Source organism: Nylanderia fulva, unplaced genomic scaffold, assembly GCF_048542155.1.
Source record: "Nylanderia fulva isolate GAGA-0341 unplaced genomic scaffold, ASM4854215v1 Scaffold246, whole genome shotgun sequence".
Taxonomy (NCBI): Eukaryota; Metazoa; Arthropoda; class Insecta; order Hymenoptera; family Formicidae; genus Nylanderia; species Nylanderia fulva.
In genome coordinates, this window is record NW_028190310.1 from 93921 (window position 1) to 112354 (window position 18434).

At 34.4% G+C, this 18434-nt stretch overlaps 1 protein-coding gene across 1 annotated transcript in view; it reads right to left on the reverse strand.

Moving 5' to 3' along the window:
* The window catches only part of LOC114935077 (multicopper oxidase 3-like), a gene marked incomplete at its 3' end in the record, with an annotated part of 105792 nt that extends 88160 nt beyond the window's left edge, over positions 1 to 17632 (reverse strand). Inside the window, exons 1-2 of the mRNA XM_085483354.1 lie at positions 17622 to 17632; positions 6546 to 6675 (exon numbers count right to left, since the gene is read on the reverse strand). Of these exons, the coding sequence (XP_085339480.1) occupies positions 6546 to 6675; positions 17622 to 17632 (141 nt within the window). The remainder of the gene's footprint in view (positions 1 to 6545; positions 6676 to 17621) is intronic.
* Between the last annotated feature and the right edge of the window lie 802 nt (positions 17633 to 18434).

The following is an 18434-nucleotide window of genomic DNA, read 5'->3' on the forward strand; positions in this document are numbered from 1 at the left end:
TCAACTGCAAGAGATGCCGAGCTTAACTTTTCCTCGCTGGCTAGGCTATAAATCGAATCATCACATTGAAATTCACGGATTCTGTGATGCATCGCAGCAAGCAATGTCTGCCGCTATTTACTTAAGATCTATTTCAACAGAAGGTGATATACAAGTAAATTTAATTTGCTCAAAAACCAAAGTGGCTCTATTAAAAAGACTTACTATCCCACGTCTTGTAACGCGGTATCGCCGTTACTATCGCCTCGCGGGCCAAACATCCGCCCGCCACATGAGTCTCTAGCGCCTAAAACGCCCCCTAAACGCCGTACACGAGCAGCCTCACTCCGGGGGCGCCCCACTACTGCGCCGTTGCGTTACCCCCGCTATGCACCCGACGCATGGCAGGAGGCCGCCGACCGGGTATATAAGCTGGCTCGGCAGATGAGTTGGCACCAGTCCCGTTCCAAATTCCTATACCAGGCAGCGGGCTTCTCGCTGTTAGGCCGGGCTTTTCGGTTTCTAGTTCCATCCGTTTGCATCGGGCAACGAGTTTCCCGTTGTTAGGCCGGGTTTCCCGGTTTCCGGTCTCTTCCTGCTACAAACCGGGCGACGGGCTTCCCGTCGTTAGGCCGAACTCCCTGGTTTCCGGACTACCTCGTCCCCCCTGCATCGGGCATATTAGGCAATTTGTAAGTCCCTTCCGGACACCGTTATAGGCTATACGCCTCCGTACATTATATATCCAGTCTTTGTATACCGGGTGACTTGTAGGTCCCTTCCGGACACCGTCATAGGATATACGCCACTGTGTATTGAGTTCGACCGCCGCGCATTGTATATATCAGGTAATCTGTAAGTCTTTTGTCACCGTCTAGACTATACGCCTTCGGCGCATTAGATCCGATTTCCACTATACAACGTAACTAGCAGTACGTTCCTTCGGGGCAAAATATAATATATTTTCTTTTGCATTATATAGCCTCAATCCGTATCACCCGCAGGGTGGCCTATAAGTCCTCAGCGGACACTCTACTTTTTATTTTCAATAAATAAAGCATTTTTGTAAAGGAATAAGCAAGTCTGAGTCTCCCTCTTCTCCCGAATCCTGGAACCGGCAAGCCGATCCGCGGCGTCGGGAAAGGTGCATCGTTACAATCTGGAATTTGCAAGAGCCATATTATTGACAAAATTGGCTTCTCATGTCATACAAATTTTAAACTTGAAAGTGTTCCTGTATATTTATAAACACACTCGTCTATTACTCATATCTAGATAAATAACCAACTTTCTCGGTGGAAGGACTTCGTCCATAATCGGGTGTGTCATATCCAAGAAACAATACTACAACAAATCTGGCGATTTGTTCCGGGTCAAGGAAACCCGGCGGTTTAACTACCAGAGGAGTAACGCCCACTCAACTATCTGAACTTTCCGTATGGTAGACTAGACCTCAATGGCTGTACCGACAACCATCTATGTGGCCAAAGAAGCCGCAAATGATGTCTTCTAATAACAACCTCATAGAATGACAAGTTTAAGTCTCCACCGTCACCAACGATAATCTATGGAACCATGGAACCTTCTTGACAGATACTCTAATACTTAAACCGATTACTACGGATCACTGCGACATGTCGACGGGTAATCAATCGATTCCGCGGAAATCAAAAGTCACTCTATAAGAACTGGAAGCTACAAAATTCTGCTGGATTAGGACAATCCAGCAATATCATTTCCGACAAGAAATCAAGATCTTTTTCAAAGGACAACCATTGTCCTGGTTTAATCCGCTTCTATGACTTACTCTGTTCATGGATACTACTGAACTATTGCGAATTGGAGGCCGGCTCCAATCTTCTCTATTACCATCAAGTGCAAAACATCCTCTGATCATTCCAAAGGATTCCGTATTGACCAAACTCATCATTTCTGACGCACACTTACGTACCATATCACACTCTCCTTCATAAAAATGAGTTCTGGATTATTAGAAGTCGAAAACCAGTACGATCACATATACTGAAATGCGTGCGTGTGTATTAATATTATGTTTCCACAATACAATTTTTATAATGTTGTGATATAGAAACACCAAACGTAGCTAGTATATAAACGTCTATCATTTGAAAAGCGGCCATTTCATCTTGTGAAGTGATAATGTAAAGAATTGTGTGTTGTTCATCAGAAAGAGAGAAGAGAAAGAGGTGTCGGAATTAGTATAAAAAGATTATTACATTAATTATAAAGTATGTATTATTTTTTATCTAATTAAAATTTGAAACTTTAAATTTCAATAAATTTAATAAGAAAATATTTTTATCGGCTCTCAATATTATTAATAATAATATAATAATATTTAAATTGGTCAATAAAGCCCAAGCGCAAAAATTAATTTTTCGTAACTGTATCTCTTGGTTTGAGATTACTAAATTCCATATATTAATTAACCTCGAACTTACATATAGAAAAATAGGCGAGAAAAATATAGGTCCGAAAAGTCGCTGAAGCGGGAATCAAACCCACGTCTTTCACTTTTCGGGCGATTGCTCTTACCAACTAAGCTATTTAGACCTTTTCGATCCAATATTTTTCATTTGCCTTTTAGTAGATGTTAGTAAATAACGCCATGATTAAGCCCAGGCGTAAATAAAATCAGACAAGAAATATATGTCGGCTCTCAATATTAAGAATAATAATAATATATGAATTTTAAATCGGCCAATAGAGCCCAAGCGCGAAAATTAATTTTTCGGAACTGTATCTCTTGGTTTAAGATTACTAAGTTCCATATATATAATAAATTAATCTCAAACTTATATATGGAGAAAAATAGGCGAGAAAAAAATTTATTTATTAAATTTATTTGATTTAACATTTTTTTAAATAATACATTTTAATCCATACAACATAATAATGTTATTATCTGTAACTGTTATTGCTTTCAATTTTCCACAAAGTCTGATAACATCAAAAAAAGTAGAAGTGAAAGAAAAAATTGAATGTGCTGCAGAAAATACAAAATAAAAAAGAATTCCAATTAGAAGAGAAAGACACGTTAAATTTTTACAATTTGTTTGACATTCCAGAAGCGGAAAAAGTTGATGTATTTGAGAGATAGTAAGGTATATGTTATAAAACTACTGTGATATTTTATAACTGGAAAGACGCAGCTGGATGACAAAAAAAAGGAAATTTTTGAATTAGTATAAAAGTAATATATTATATAAATATATACAGTTTTATTAAAAGTATTGTAATTCATAAAGTGATGTATATGTAGAAGTTACAAGTTATTTACTCTACGAATAGATAGTTGCGTATACAAAATAAATCCAAAAAAATATTGGATGCGTAAAACAAGACTAGTTTTTTCGTCTCGATCAGTCAACACTATTTTAAAATAAAACTTAATTTCTATGTTAAAACAAAAGTAACTTTTTAAACTATTAAAGTTCTTATTAAAATTAAAACTTAACTGATGTTATCAGTTGAATAAAGAAATCAAAATAACTCTATATAAAATTAATAAATTTGAATACTTAAAAACATAATTAATTATTTATTAGTTTCCAAATTTTCTTATCTTAATCTGACGCAATAACATCGCGTTTGGCTCTTTAGTCGAGATAAATACGATGATTAAAAATTGGAGAGCCGACTTAAAAATATTCTTATTATTGTTTATCGCGTTTGGACGAATTACGACGCCTTGGTGGGGGGAGGGGGTTATAAACACTGAGAGAAATATTGATTTGCAAGTGTCTGAATAGCTCAGCTGGAAGAGCAGTCGCCCGGCAAGCGGAAGGTCTCGGGTTCGATTCCCGATTCAGCCGACTTTCGGACCAATATTTTTCTCGTCTAATTCTTTACAGGGGATGTTAGGAGAAGGAACAAGGGGAATTTCTGAGATCCCAACCATAGGATTCAAATTTCTTAGTTTCCAAATTTTCTTATCTTAATCTGACGCAATAACATCGCGTTTGGCTCTTTAGTCGAGATAAATACGATGATTAAAAATTGGAGAGCCGACTTAAAAATATTTTTATTATAATTAATTATATTGTATATATATATATATATATATGTATATATAATATAATGTGTTGCTGAAAGAAATAAATAATAATAATCAAAATAATTAGAATGTACTTTTACACAATGAAAGAAAAAAGTTCTGAATATCTAATTTAGACTAAAAAGAAACTCCGACTGTTACATCCTGAGGTTAGAAAATAAGGACCTCAGGATGAAAATCAATGAATAGTTATAGAGATGCACAATCACGTACCTTGGGAAACAGAAAATAACGTGAAAATACATAGAAAGAACAGGGCTTCTGGCATATTCATCAGATTAAATTTTCTTATGTTAAAAAGGTTACCTAAACCTACGGAGATTGAAAAGTGATCTAAATCTGCGAATGAAAACCAAGATCAGCCAGAAGTCTTTTGCTCGCCTCGAATACACTCTGGTGGTAGGCAGTCACGCCTGAGAGACTTTCCGTCTTCCTTGTATTACATCTTTTTTTTTATTTGAACTCGAGAAATAGTAGCTGTTGAGAGACAGAATTCCAAAGAATGAGATGTACTCAGTGTTGATAAATCAACTTGCAAACTTGACTTTAAACAAAAGAATAAAATATGTAGCTCAACTGAAACGACACAGACAGGATGGCTACTACGAACGAACGACCAAGCTGAGCCGAGAGGGAGAAGAAGCATTACCAGCGCCACTGGTTGAGAGACGGAAGGCTACTGACAATGGAGCGGAAGCGCAGATTCGGGATACCGCTAACGCGACACCTCGACCACTCGCGCGAGATTTCTAAACATTTCAGCCCGCCTTCGTTAACTGAAGTTAACAAACGAATTACAGAGAGTCTACTGAGATGGGCAGAAGGCAGAGCTTAACAATCGGTCTTTTGAAAGATGATGTTTGTGTACGGACAGTGACCCACTCTAATATGGCCATCTTTGCCAGGATGCATTTGAGTGATTCTTCCCAGAGGCCATTTCGAGGGAGGATATCGCTCATTAATGATTAAAACTAGAGAATCTTCTTAGAGTGAAGGACTAGGTTGGTTCTACTTGTGGATGGCTAAATATCGCTAGATACTTCTTACACCAGCGCGACCAAAATCTATCTACTTTCTGACGAATGAATGCCATCTAGAAAGACATGAGCTATTCAAGGTCTCGAGTGATGGCTCTGGAATGATGGCCGATGCACTTCTAATCAAAAAATGACCGGGAGTTAAAGCATTTAAATCTTCTGGGTAAGCTCAAAGGCCGCGAGTTAAGAACAGCCTCAATTTGTGTAAGTAAGGTAGTCATCTCCTCATACGTAAAGAGTGTATCGCCGAGAACTCGTTTAAGGTAATGTTTTACAGATTTAACTTCTGCTTCCCACTTGCCTCCGAAATGAAGAGATGGATTTGGTGACATTCGATGTTCTTTAGTTTTTGTCCTTACAAAATTACTAAATTTTACAAAAATAACAGGTGAAAATCAGGACAAATTAAAAAATTTTACATTTTCCAAAAATCTAAATAAAATATAAATAAGAAAAAAAGAATATTTCGTGAAAGCGCCAGTACATATAATCACAAGGATCACAACAACCAGTTGTTAGCTAAACGTCTCAGTAGACACACGTGTTTTCATACATATAATTTTATAGTGATGACTATCATACATATTTTATTATAATGACATCAAAGAATCTTGCATTTTAACATTTAACGTTTGTTTATTTGATAAGAACTTGAACCAAAGGTCTAAACGTAATGATAAAGATCTAATAAATTAATATATTTTTTGCCCAGTTTGGTTGTCTACAATTTTTTCAAAGATTTTTATCATTGTGAAAATATAAATATATAAATTGTAATATATAATTTTTTTGTCAATAATTTATTCTTTTTGTAAGATTACGAACGGTGATCACGAGTAGCGAACGTCTGGTAGAATCAAATGAAGCGCGTATAGTGTTATTTCTAGCTTATTTCTGAAAAAGGTGTTGTTGGAATACAACTTTATTTTATATGGTTTGGCATTGAATAGGCTTTCAGATTTGTTACAACAAAATTTTTAAGTTTTTAAAAATTATGGAAGGAGAAGAAAATTACAAAAAACTTTACGTTTTTGAAAAATTTGATTGTACTGGTTTAAAGAACATTAAAACCCATAAAACTTTTATTTGAAACATTTTTTAATATCTTTTACCACTTCGACGGTATTAACTCAGTAATAAAAAACCGTTTTTTTTTCAAGGTGTTTTACCTCCTAAATGTCGAGATATGCAACTAAAAAAATACGGCTTTAATATTTTTCAATGCTCTACAACATATTCAAAACTCATTATAATCAGTAAGGGACACTTCCTACCGTTTCCTTGTCAGTGAACGCAATATAATATAACATTAATATATATGTATTAATATTTTTTTTTATTTATTTTAAAATATATTTAAAATATATTTTTTTTTATAATTTTATAGTAATATACATATTTCATTATGTAATTAATTATGTAAATAATATACGTTTAAATTTGTTACATACTTGGATACTTGGACCTGGAATCATACGATTGATGGAAAATATCGTTTTTTCAAATCCATCACTTATAACGCACTGACACGACGAGGTAATTCCCGAATTATTTACTGGTTGTTGACAGAAGTCACACGCACTGGAATAAATAATTTCAAAATTAAAATATTTGCAAATATTTTAAATTTACATAGCAATTCAGAAACCTCAGCAAAATTTGCGAAAAAATATCTCATATACTGTTCAATATCGAAAAAAATCCTCGTCTATCAAACGGAAGTATTATTTCATTAAACCGCCGGTGTGATAATTCACAGTAAGAATTATCCACAAGGTAAATGAAAATGAAGATTTATGAAGTTCAATTCACATAGATTTATTGTAGAAATCCGGAGGATAGCTTTAATATTCACACGTTTAACAGATCCACTGAACATTCGGTGATACTCAACGTACAACAGTAACGAGAGCTCTAGCTCTGCTTTTGCTGGCTCTTAAGATCGAACTAAATAAGATCAAAACATCGAGGAATATGCAAAACACGCGCCCCGGACGTCGCACCATCAACTCGACGGACCACGTGTAAACAAAAACTCGAACCGTCGAGGTGACGGGGTAAAGGCAAACGGTTATTTACATTGTTAGAATTACAAACCTGTTGTTGGAATTCGAGGATTTTATTCTTCACGTTTAATATTGACCATATATGTTTTAGATAAGTGAAAATGTCTGCTATTTTGTCACAAATACGTTTATGAAAGGTTGTACACATGTTCCAAATGTTACGTTTTTTATGTTATGTTTTTTAGATGTTTTATTGACGTTTTAATGTCATTTGGAAACTGTTTTGAAATTTTTTAATGTTTTTGAAGCATTTCTGTTGAATTTGTGTTGTGAGAAATTAAGAAATACATGTAATTATAGCATATAACAGTAATTTTATTTTTACATTGTTTTCCACATTTATTAGTAAGGTTTCCTAAGGACAGAGTTGAGCACATTTTATTCGAATAACGCATTAAGAATAAATTATTCGAATAAAATATCATTCGAATAAAATCTTATTTGAATATATCTCATTCGTAATATGGCTAACTAATATGTTATTCGAATAAATCTTTATTCATAAAATGCGAATAAAATTTTATTTAAATTAATCTTTATTTATAAAATAAGAATAAAATATTATTCGAATAAATCCTTATTCAGAATTAACAATTAAATTTTTATTTGGATGAAGATTCAATCACATGACACGAATAAAGTTTGATTCGAATAAATTGTTATAATTCGAATGACTATAACTATATTATATTGAATATTATCGAATATTATTATATTAAATATTATATTAGTAATAAATAAATAAGTAGACATTATATAACCGTTCGAGAAACGTTCTCACGCTCTCGCAAAGCGCTTATCGCGAGAAGACGCGAACGCGACAGAAAATACGCGAAACGCCGGAAACCGCGGATTGCAAGCGAAGAGCTAATCTGCTTTGCTTGCACCTAGATAAAAAACGCGTGAATAATATTAACCAATGAGAGAGCTTTTCTACATCCTCTCCCAAAAAGATGTAGAAAAGACAGGAGACCACCTGGGACGGAGGCGATGAGAGCAGTCGCTAACGAAAATCCAGAAAGACAAGTCGCTAATCAGAATCTAACTAAGAGTCGAAGACAAGCCGCTGATTACTAACCTACCGCCTGTACTCTAACTGCCGAGTGCGAAATTATCTAACTAACCACCTAGGCGGGATTTGACAGAATAAAAACCCACTCAAGAATTCTGCGTAAATAAAGAGTTTATTGAAAATAAGAAAGCTCGAATTAAATTAAAGGCGTCCGTCGATCTTTTGGATCCCTATCCTAAAGTCGGCCGAGACCCGAAAAATCTTCGTGCCTCCGGCGAGGAACAACAAAATATCAATTATTTATGTCTCACATGTTGGCGCTCACTTTCACTAATAACAATAATTATCGTATAATAATTTAACCGTGACTACTTAGTTTCTAGTTTCTAGGTATCATTTATGGTATATTTATTTTTTTTATAATACATAGTGGGTGTTTTCCAGCAACGACACTGCGACCGTCTCTCCGTCCTCTCTCGTCAAACGAGAGAGAGAGAGTGCGAGAGAGACTGCTGCGCAACCTCGTCGTGCCGCTCTCCGTTCTCTCGATACTTGCTCGGTATCACTATGTACTCGGTATCGTATCTTTTGGGCGCCAGGTGCGGATCAGGCCGCACCACTCAACAATATCTCGGCAAATAATCAGCGGACACGACGGCTCGGCCTCGGTAGCTCGGTATCAACAGGGGGTAGAGTGTCGTGGTTCTTTCCGTAAGGAGATTCGGAATCGACGTCTCGGAGAGAGAGAGGAATTCTTGATATTAATTGTACTCAGAAATAAGATAAAATAAGAAGAATATATTTTCAGTTGGTAATATATAGATAGAATGAATAAAAGTAACTATAATATTATTATCGAGCCGTAGGGAGATCGCTGGGTTTTATCGAAATCTCTAGTTATCATTACTCTCCTCCCTTTGTATCCGGCTCGGAATCGAATAGACCATACACTAATCCAGCGTAACTTATTCTCAAGGATTGCTAATCAATGACTCGATACAATGCTACAATTACAATATATTACGATATGACTGTCGACTCGTTTCGGTGCCCCTCGGAGAGGCGAAGAAGGCAAAGATTTACGCAATACTTAATGACGCGGAAATCGCCGCGAGTCCCGTGAGTCTCTCAACTAATTCTCGGTACTAAATTATTTATAGCATAATTGCTCGGTATCGTTACACGTCTCTAATAACTCACGGGTCTCCGCCGAATCCGCGCTTACCGGACGATCGAGGAGGTGGCCTTACAATAATTCGCCGTCGCAGGTGGTCGCTGTGGGTCGTCGTCCTTCCACGTGTTCGCAGGACACCGGCTTGCCGAACAGTGATTTCCTTTCGGGCCGGCGGGACCTCGGAAGGTACGCTGGTGGGGAGGGAGAAGACAATGCGCGCCACCCCGGCCCGGTTGCCAGGCTTCGCGGCAGCGTTGCGCCCCGCGCCGGACCCGGAATCGATTCTCGTATCGATTCCTGTGTGTCGCGGCTGGTCGCGGACTCCCGCCGCCAAATTCAAATTGTAGTCCTCGGTAACGCTCTCCGTAGACCCGATCCTGGCGGCCCCGCTCACACCTCGTACGGCTGGGTGGGTATTCTCGTTAGCCTTGCTTCGCTGGGGGAGACCTTTCCGGGGTGATCAGGCCCGAGGGATCTCCGCTTTCTCCTCGACGTGTGGTGGCGGGGCCCCTTAGGGGTGTCCATCCTCGTGTAGAGATGCCGACGCCTTCCCCTGCCTCTCCGGGCCGCTCCCGATCGTCCACTCGAGGCTGTAATGATTTCCTTGGCAGTATCTCTCTCCCTTATTTACTCGATACTGTGTGTTTTATACTCACCGAGCCGGTCGCTCAGTCTCCGCTCCTCCCCCCTCCGAGGTCGTCCCTCCGTTGTTCGCCTGGGTCCTCTTCTTCCTAAAACAATGGCCGTTCTCCCGGCCCACCACCTCGATCCCGATACAGAGTACGGGTGAGCTAGCGAAAAGGTCGCTGCTCACCCGCACGAAACACAAAATTAAAGCGCTCTCAGACGCCTCCCGGCCGGGCGCGTCCGCCCTTGTGACGGGCTCAAAAAGACCACGTCACAACACAGAGCAACATAGCGTATCATTCAATCTTCTTTCAATATCAGTAAACGACAAAGATATTCTGTGTCGCTCTGTGTCGTTGCTGGAAAGCACCCATATGTATTACATACTATACAGAACAATAAATGAAAAAAGACAAAAATTCAGTTCCAACAAAAAAAACTTTTTCCTTGTTTTCTAACCTTTTACTACTGACATTTTATGCGATAAAATTTCATTTATTATTTGTAAATAAGGATTTATTTGAATAAATTTTTATCTACAAGTTAGAAATATAATTTTATTGGAGTAAATTTTTATTCGTGACTTACGAATAAAATATTTTGTTCGAATAAAATAATAAAAATTTATTCGAATAAAATTGTATTTTTGATTTGCAAATAAAAATTAATTCGAATATATTTTTATTTACAAGTAACGAATAAAATTTTAGCGGATAAAATTTCATTCTCAACCTTATCTAAATAAAATTTTATTCGAACAGTGCCCAATACTGCCTAAGGAGATAACGATTTCCGTGGCGCGTAATTTTGACTATGAATTCTTGCTAAATGGATTATTTGAAGTAAAAGTGGACATAGTCGCTATTAATAGATTCAGAAATATCGATCTTTTTTTTTATTGCTATATAAGCAAAGTAACTCGCATACATTTTAATTTAAAATCGAAATTAGGTTTGGTTTACGTTATACCTTTCGGACGTGGAGCCCCTCCCCCCCCGCCGTAGGGAGGAACAAAACCCACTGATTGTGAGTCCACGCATATACTTTACAACGCAAAGCGAAGTTCCACATGAGTTTACAATTTTCCAATGCATAGCGAGATTCAAATCAAACCACGGTCGTGTACACAGGTCTGGAAACTCGGCCAATTTTCAGTAGTGGAGGTACGTCGCTTATTGAAGCAATTTAATTTGCTTTGTCGCCACGAGGACGAGGATCGTTGCGATCGGGTAATGTTGACAAATGTAACCAACAAATTATAAAGAGTCCGTTCAGTCATTCAGTCTTGCATTGTTTAATTAGTTTATTTTTCAATTATTATTTGGCGATGACAGCCGTGTGCTGTGCCGACATGCAAAACGGGCAACAGAAGCGAAAAATCGAAACGTTCTGTATTTCGCGTACCAAAGGACATTGAACAATTAAAAAAATGGATAGAAATCATTCCTGGGATCGTCAAACTGAAGCCGACGCACGTGATATGTGACAAGCATTTTGAAGATAAATATAGGTATATTATTCGCAAATAGATTAAACGAGACAGGAGTGGATGCGTTATTGCACAGGTTCGTTAATGAAATAAATTTAATGACTAGTATGTGAAAGCGTAAATATCACATTTTCTTTTATTGAAGGTCCTATATAAATATCCACAGCTTAGTAAGCTTGCTGTACCAACAAGATTCTCAAACGATGAAATAAACAATGAAACCTCAACTGAATCGTCTTTAGTGAACCCTGTTATCAATTCTGTACATCATGATGGAGCTATATCCGTTGTCCTCCGAGTCTCCCGTTAACCAGTTAACTGAAGGGACTATGATTACAGACACCCCTCACATGCAAAATATGTGTTGCAGTATGGTTAAAGCAAGAAATATAAGGAGCTTTCCAGCAAGACACTGTGTAACACAGTGTCTATTAGTATAAGTGAGACACTGATATTTTCTCTTTCACACTAGTGGACACTGTGTTACACAGTGTCTTGCTGGAAAGCTCCCATAATGAGATATAATCATAGAATTATATATTTTCTTTTTTTAGAAAATGTATGCATTCAATTGCCAATTTCAGAAGATGGACAATCACTTACAACAATAAAAGTAGCTGATATTGATTCAACAACAATGGCGAATTCAACCTCAGATCTGCAATTGAAATTGCTTCAGAGCCACTGTCCGAATGTCAAACACAGGAAAAACTTTTTCACATTCATTCAGTGTTTAGCGAACGTGAGTTACCAAAACTTTTTACTGCATACATTAGTAAATCATACAATAATAAATTATAAGTGCTTAAAGCATCTGTATTCATAACACACAAATATTCTTGCAAACTGTAAAAAAGGTTGAATATTAATTATTAAGAGTATAATGATAAATGTAAAATACGTGATTTCATGGGCTACAGTAAAGACTATACTACTAATGCTTCGAAACATCATTCTATATCTGTTTAACATTCCAAGAGAATAAAAATAGAATGATGTTTCAAAGTATTTGTAGTGTAATCTTGACTGCAGCCATTGAAAATGTTAATTCCTTTTAGTAAACCTGAAATGAGAAAATGAGATAAGTATCAATTAATTATTAAATTTAATAAACATTTAAATTATATGTTGATTAAAAAATAAATATTACATTTACTATCTCATTAACTAATTTTTCATATTTATCTAACTCATTTATTTTTTAATCAATATATAATTTAAATGTTTATTAAATTTAATAAACATTTAAATTATATATTGATTAAAAAATAAATATTATATAAATTAATACAATTGTCGCTCGTATATTGAAAACAAAGTGATAAATATAAGGCCAACTTATCGAGCTGAATATTCGAGATGTTCAGTCAACTACCATTTATTACATGTATAAATTATAAAACTACAGTCATTATATTAAAACTAACGCAAATTACAATCATTCTATAAACGTTTCGACCGCACGCGGTCTTCTTCAGTATAATTATTGAAATATAAATTCTTACAATTCACATAATATCGAAATTTAATTATAGTTATTCAGAATCAAGAGTTTTTGAGCAATTAACGCGTGTTTCAATCCGTCCTGTCCAACAATGTTCGCCTCGATATGATCCCTAATTTTGTTCAGATCTCGGATAGTTTCATCGTTAATATGCGAGAAATTAACCCGTTCCGTAGGCGCTGCGATTAATAAAAAATTACCGATCAACGTATGTCCAAATTATAATATGTATCCCCTACAATTGGTAGTATGCTTACCTATCATCGTTCTTCTTCACAATTTTGCTACTTATTAACAGTTATTAAGGATGACACATAACAAACCAACAATACAGAAAGACAGCTCATTTTAAACCCTACTTGATCGGAGAGCGTGCGTGTTTATATATGATCTAATATCTATGTTTTACTCGTTAATGTCCTATTTGTCCTATTATTATTTCTTGTTCGCTAATATATCCAAAATATCAAAATACGACTCGCTAAGTAACTCAGTATCTTTGTTTAAATTTAGTCCATTTTTTTGTTCCTTGATATGTAGCATCTCAGAAATGAGTCTTTTATAATAATTATTTTCGTTGTCCATGATCTTAACATTGTCCCAATTAAAAGTATGATGTTCATTTATTATGTGTTCAGAAATTACTGAATGTTTCGTTGAGTCCAACCTAATATTATTTTTATGTTCTTTTATTCGCGTCTGCAATTGCCTCTTTGTTTGGCCTACATAAGATGCATTACAATTATTGCAACTGATCTTATAAACCACATTCGAATTGCATGGATGTTTAGTTTTATCTTTCTGCGCTTTAATAATATTATCCAGTTTGTTGAGACATCTATACCCTACCATACAATTTTTATTTTTTACCGAGGAAACAATCATTTCTGAGATCCCATCTATATACGGAATGACAAAGAATTTTTTATTGACCGAGTCATTTCTTATACTTTTTGATCTTTCTATGTTGGCCTGTCTCTCTATAATGCTCCCCTTAGATATGATGTGTTCTATCCGATGATTAATTTTGTTAAAAATCAGATCAAGAGGGTAACCATTGCTTCTGAGTATATTAATAATTAACTCCAAATTTTTATTAAAAAATAGTGGATGTGATAGCAATAGACATCTGTCTACAAGGTTATATATTATTCCAATTTTGTGGCATAATGGGTGGTTTGAATAAAATGATAACGTCCTTCCTGAGAAGGTTTCTTTTTGATACCAGTCTATATATATTTTGTTATTAATAATTTTAAGTGATAAATCTAGGAAATTCAAGCTATGGTTAACCTCTTGTTCGACCGTGAATTTAAGTCTTTCATGATAGTTGTTAAAATTATTCACAATCTGAGTCATATTAGTCATAGAGGTGGCCACTATTATGTCATCCACATAACGAAAATAAAACAAACATTCCAAATTCAACGCTTTGAGAACTGTATCCTCAAGATCTTGCATAACCAGGTCTGCAATAATTGGTGATAACGGTGACCCCATAGGGGTCCCAAACGTCTGTTTATAAATTATGTCATCAAATGTAAAATATGTAGAAGTCAATATGAATTTTATACCCCCCAAAAATTCGTTTTTCGGTATTTAGTATTTATTCCAATGTGATCCCATCTATCGTTAATACCGTCAATCGCAAGATCCAGAGGAACGTTCGTAAACAAAGACACAACATCCAAGGAAAACATCCTATCATTCTCATCAATCTTTTTACCTTTAAAAAGATTGATGAGAATGATAGGATGTTTTCCTTGGATGTGGTGTCTTTGTTTACGAACGTTCCTCTGGATCTTGCGATTGACGGTATTAACGATAGATGGGATCACATTGGAATAAATACTAAAATACCGAAAAACGAATTTTTGGGGGGTATAAAATTCATATTGACTTCTACATATTTTACATTTGATGACATAATTTATAAACAGACGTTTGGGACCCCTATGGGGTCACCGTTATCACCAATTATTGCAGACCTGGTTATGCAAGATCTTGAGGATACAGTTCTCAAAGCGTTGAATTTGGAATGTTTGTTTTATTTTCGTTATGTGGATGACATAATAGTGGCCACCTCTATGACTAATATGACTCAGATTGTGAATAATTTTAACAACTATCATGAAAGACTTAAATTCACGGTCGAACAAGAGGTTAACCATAGCTTGAATTTCCTAGATTTATCACTTAAAATTATTAATAACAAAATATATATAGACTGGTATCAAAAAGAAACCTTCTCAGGAAGGACGTTATCATTTTATTCAAACCACCCATTATGCCACAAAATTGGAATAATATATAACCTTGTAGACAGATGTCTATTGCTATCACATCCACTATTTTTTAATAAAAATTTGGAGTTAATTATTAATATACTCAGAAGTAATGGTTACCCTCTTGATCTGATTTTTAACAAAATTAATCATCGGATAGAACACATCATATCTAAGGGGAGCATTATAGAGAGACAGGCCAACATAGAAAGAACAAAAAGTATAAGAAATGACTCGGTCAATAAAAAATTCTTTGTCATTCCGTATATAGATGGGATCTCAGAAATGATTGTTTCCTCGGTAAAAAATAAAAATTGTATGGTAGGGTATAGATGTCTCAACAAACTGGATAATATTATTAAAGCGCAGAAAGATAAAACTAAACATCCATGCAATTCGAATGTGGTTTATAAGATCAGTTGCAATAATTGTAATGCATCTTATGTAGGCCAAACAAAGAGGCAATTGCAGACGCGAATAAAAGAACATAAAAATAATATTAGGTTGGACTCAACGAAACATTCAGTAATTTCTGAACACATAATAAATGAACATCATACTTTTAATTGGGACAATGTTAAGATCATGGACAACGAAAATAATTATTATAAAAGACTCATTTCTGAGATGCTACATATCAAGGAACAAAAAAATGGACTAAATTTAAACAAAGATACTGAGTTACTTAGCGAGTCGTATTTTGATATTTTGGATATATTAGCGAACAAGAAATAATAATAGGACAAATAGGACATTAACGAGTAAAACATAGATATTAGATCATATATAAACACGCACGCTCTCCGATCAAGTAGAGTTTAAAATGAGCTGTCTTTCTGTATTGTTGGTTTGTTATGTGTCATCCTTAATAACTGTTAATAAGTAGCAAAATTGTCAAGAAGAACGATGATAGGTAAGCATACTACCAATTGTAGGGGATACATATTATAATTTGGACATACGTTGATCGGTAATTTTTTATTAATCGCAGCGCCTACGGAACGGGTTAATTTCTCGCATATTAACGATGAAACTATCCGAGATCTGAACAAAGTCAGGGATCATATCGAGGCGAACATTGTTGGACAGGACGGATTGAAACACGCGTTAATTGCTCAAAAACTCTTGATTCTGAATAACTATAATTAAATTTCGATATTATGTGAATTGTAAGAATTTATATTTCAATAATTATACTGAAGAAGACCGCGTGCGGTCGAAACGTTTATAGAATGATTGTAATTTGCGTTAGTTTTAATATAATGACTGTAGTTTTATAATTTATACATGTAATAAATGGTAGTTGACTGAACATCTCGAATATTCAGCTCGATAAGTTGGCCTTATATTTATCACTTTGTATTAAATATTATATATATTTATATATATAAATAATTAATAATTAAGAAATATTTTCTTAAATATTATAATAATTATTAATATATAATATATTAAAATTTATTAATAATTAATACTCTATTTCTCTCTATATAATTATTTTATTATTTTAATAAATAATTAATTATTAATTAAATAAATGATTTATAATAAATTTATAATAGTTATTAAATATATTCTAATTAATAAAATATTTATATATTTTATATAAATATTAACCTTATATTATTATAACATTTTATTATAACATATTATACATTTATTATTTTATACCATACCTAGATATACCTAAATATACCATATTATCTAATTACTAAAATAATTTCTTTTTTAATTACAGTTTACAGAGGAAGACGCGCCGGAGTTCGCGTCCAAGAGGAGCGCTTTATGCGCTTCCTCATGAAACTGTCCTCGCCGAATTATTATTGGGGCAACAGGCCGAGGAGGGGCGGACGAGAAGGCGGACGAGGACGGGGACGGCGAAACGCCTAATAGCATATACATACATTATATATACATAAATAAATATACATATATATACATTCTTCATTTTATTTAAATAAAAACCCTATCAAGAGACACGGTAGTGTAACGCGACCAGGTAAGGGCATAGCCGAGACACCGTATATCTTAACGCGAGTCGGACATTTGAGTCTTTATAATATTTTGAATCCTCAATAACGGCAGAAGCAATCGAGTTTATACTAGACTTAATCGATACACGTATTCACACGTATACAACACATGCGCACACATATATCACACGTACACAACACATGCAAGATGCATGTAGTGGTAATTTTGTCCATCTCGCACGTTTTACAACAGACGGCGTTAGTAGTGCTCCGCGATATTGGCAGCGTGCGGGGTTATGTAAAAAAAATAATAAATATTGACGTGCGGGGTATAAAATAAATATTGATACGTTATCATTTTAAACTATTTCTTTTATAAAAATAATTACTTTCTTACTACACTACCATCCTACTATTCCTTTTTTTATAAGTACCTGCATAATTATTGATGTAAAATAAGGAAGCGATCTTTACCAATAATAATTATTTATATACTTATGAAAGATGTAGTACAATGGTAGCGATGCAGAAAATTATTATGAAAAAATAGTATAAATAAAATGATAACGTAACATAATAAAAGTATTTAATAAATATCAAAAAGTTGCAAATATCATTATATAAATATATATTTATAAAAGAATATGTTTATGATATACTAAACATGTGATATGCAATACTGCATATATGTAATTATATATAATATAAAAAAATATATCACATAATATACGAATACATCAGAATATTTAAAGTCTTCAAAGTGATGATAGTTCACATGATGTCAGATTTACCAAATGTTGACTTTGAACGAGATGTATATCAATTTATTGTAAGTAATGCAAAAAAACTTGAAGAGTTTATTTTTGATCAGCAGTTTTTCTCATTGAAATATTAATTCTTATATTTAGAGTAAAGCAAAAAAACTTGAAGAGTTTATTTTTGACCAGCAGTTTTTCTCATTGAAATATTATATTAATTCTTATATTTAGAAATGTATGTAGAAGTTATAATATGCTCTATTACACATTTAAGGAGGCATATATAAATTATCAATTTTGATATTTTGACATGTTATGTAACAAGAGAAACATGATTATTCTTCATTAATAATATCAGAGGAGGCCACTTTTATATTCTACTTAATTTGTAGTTTCTTATTACTACTAAAATAAATGTACTTTTAATAAGAGTAAATAAAAAAAGCGATTTA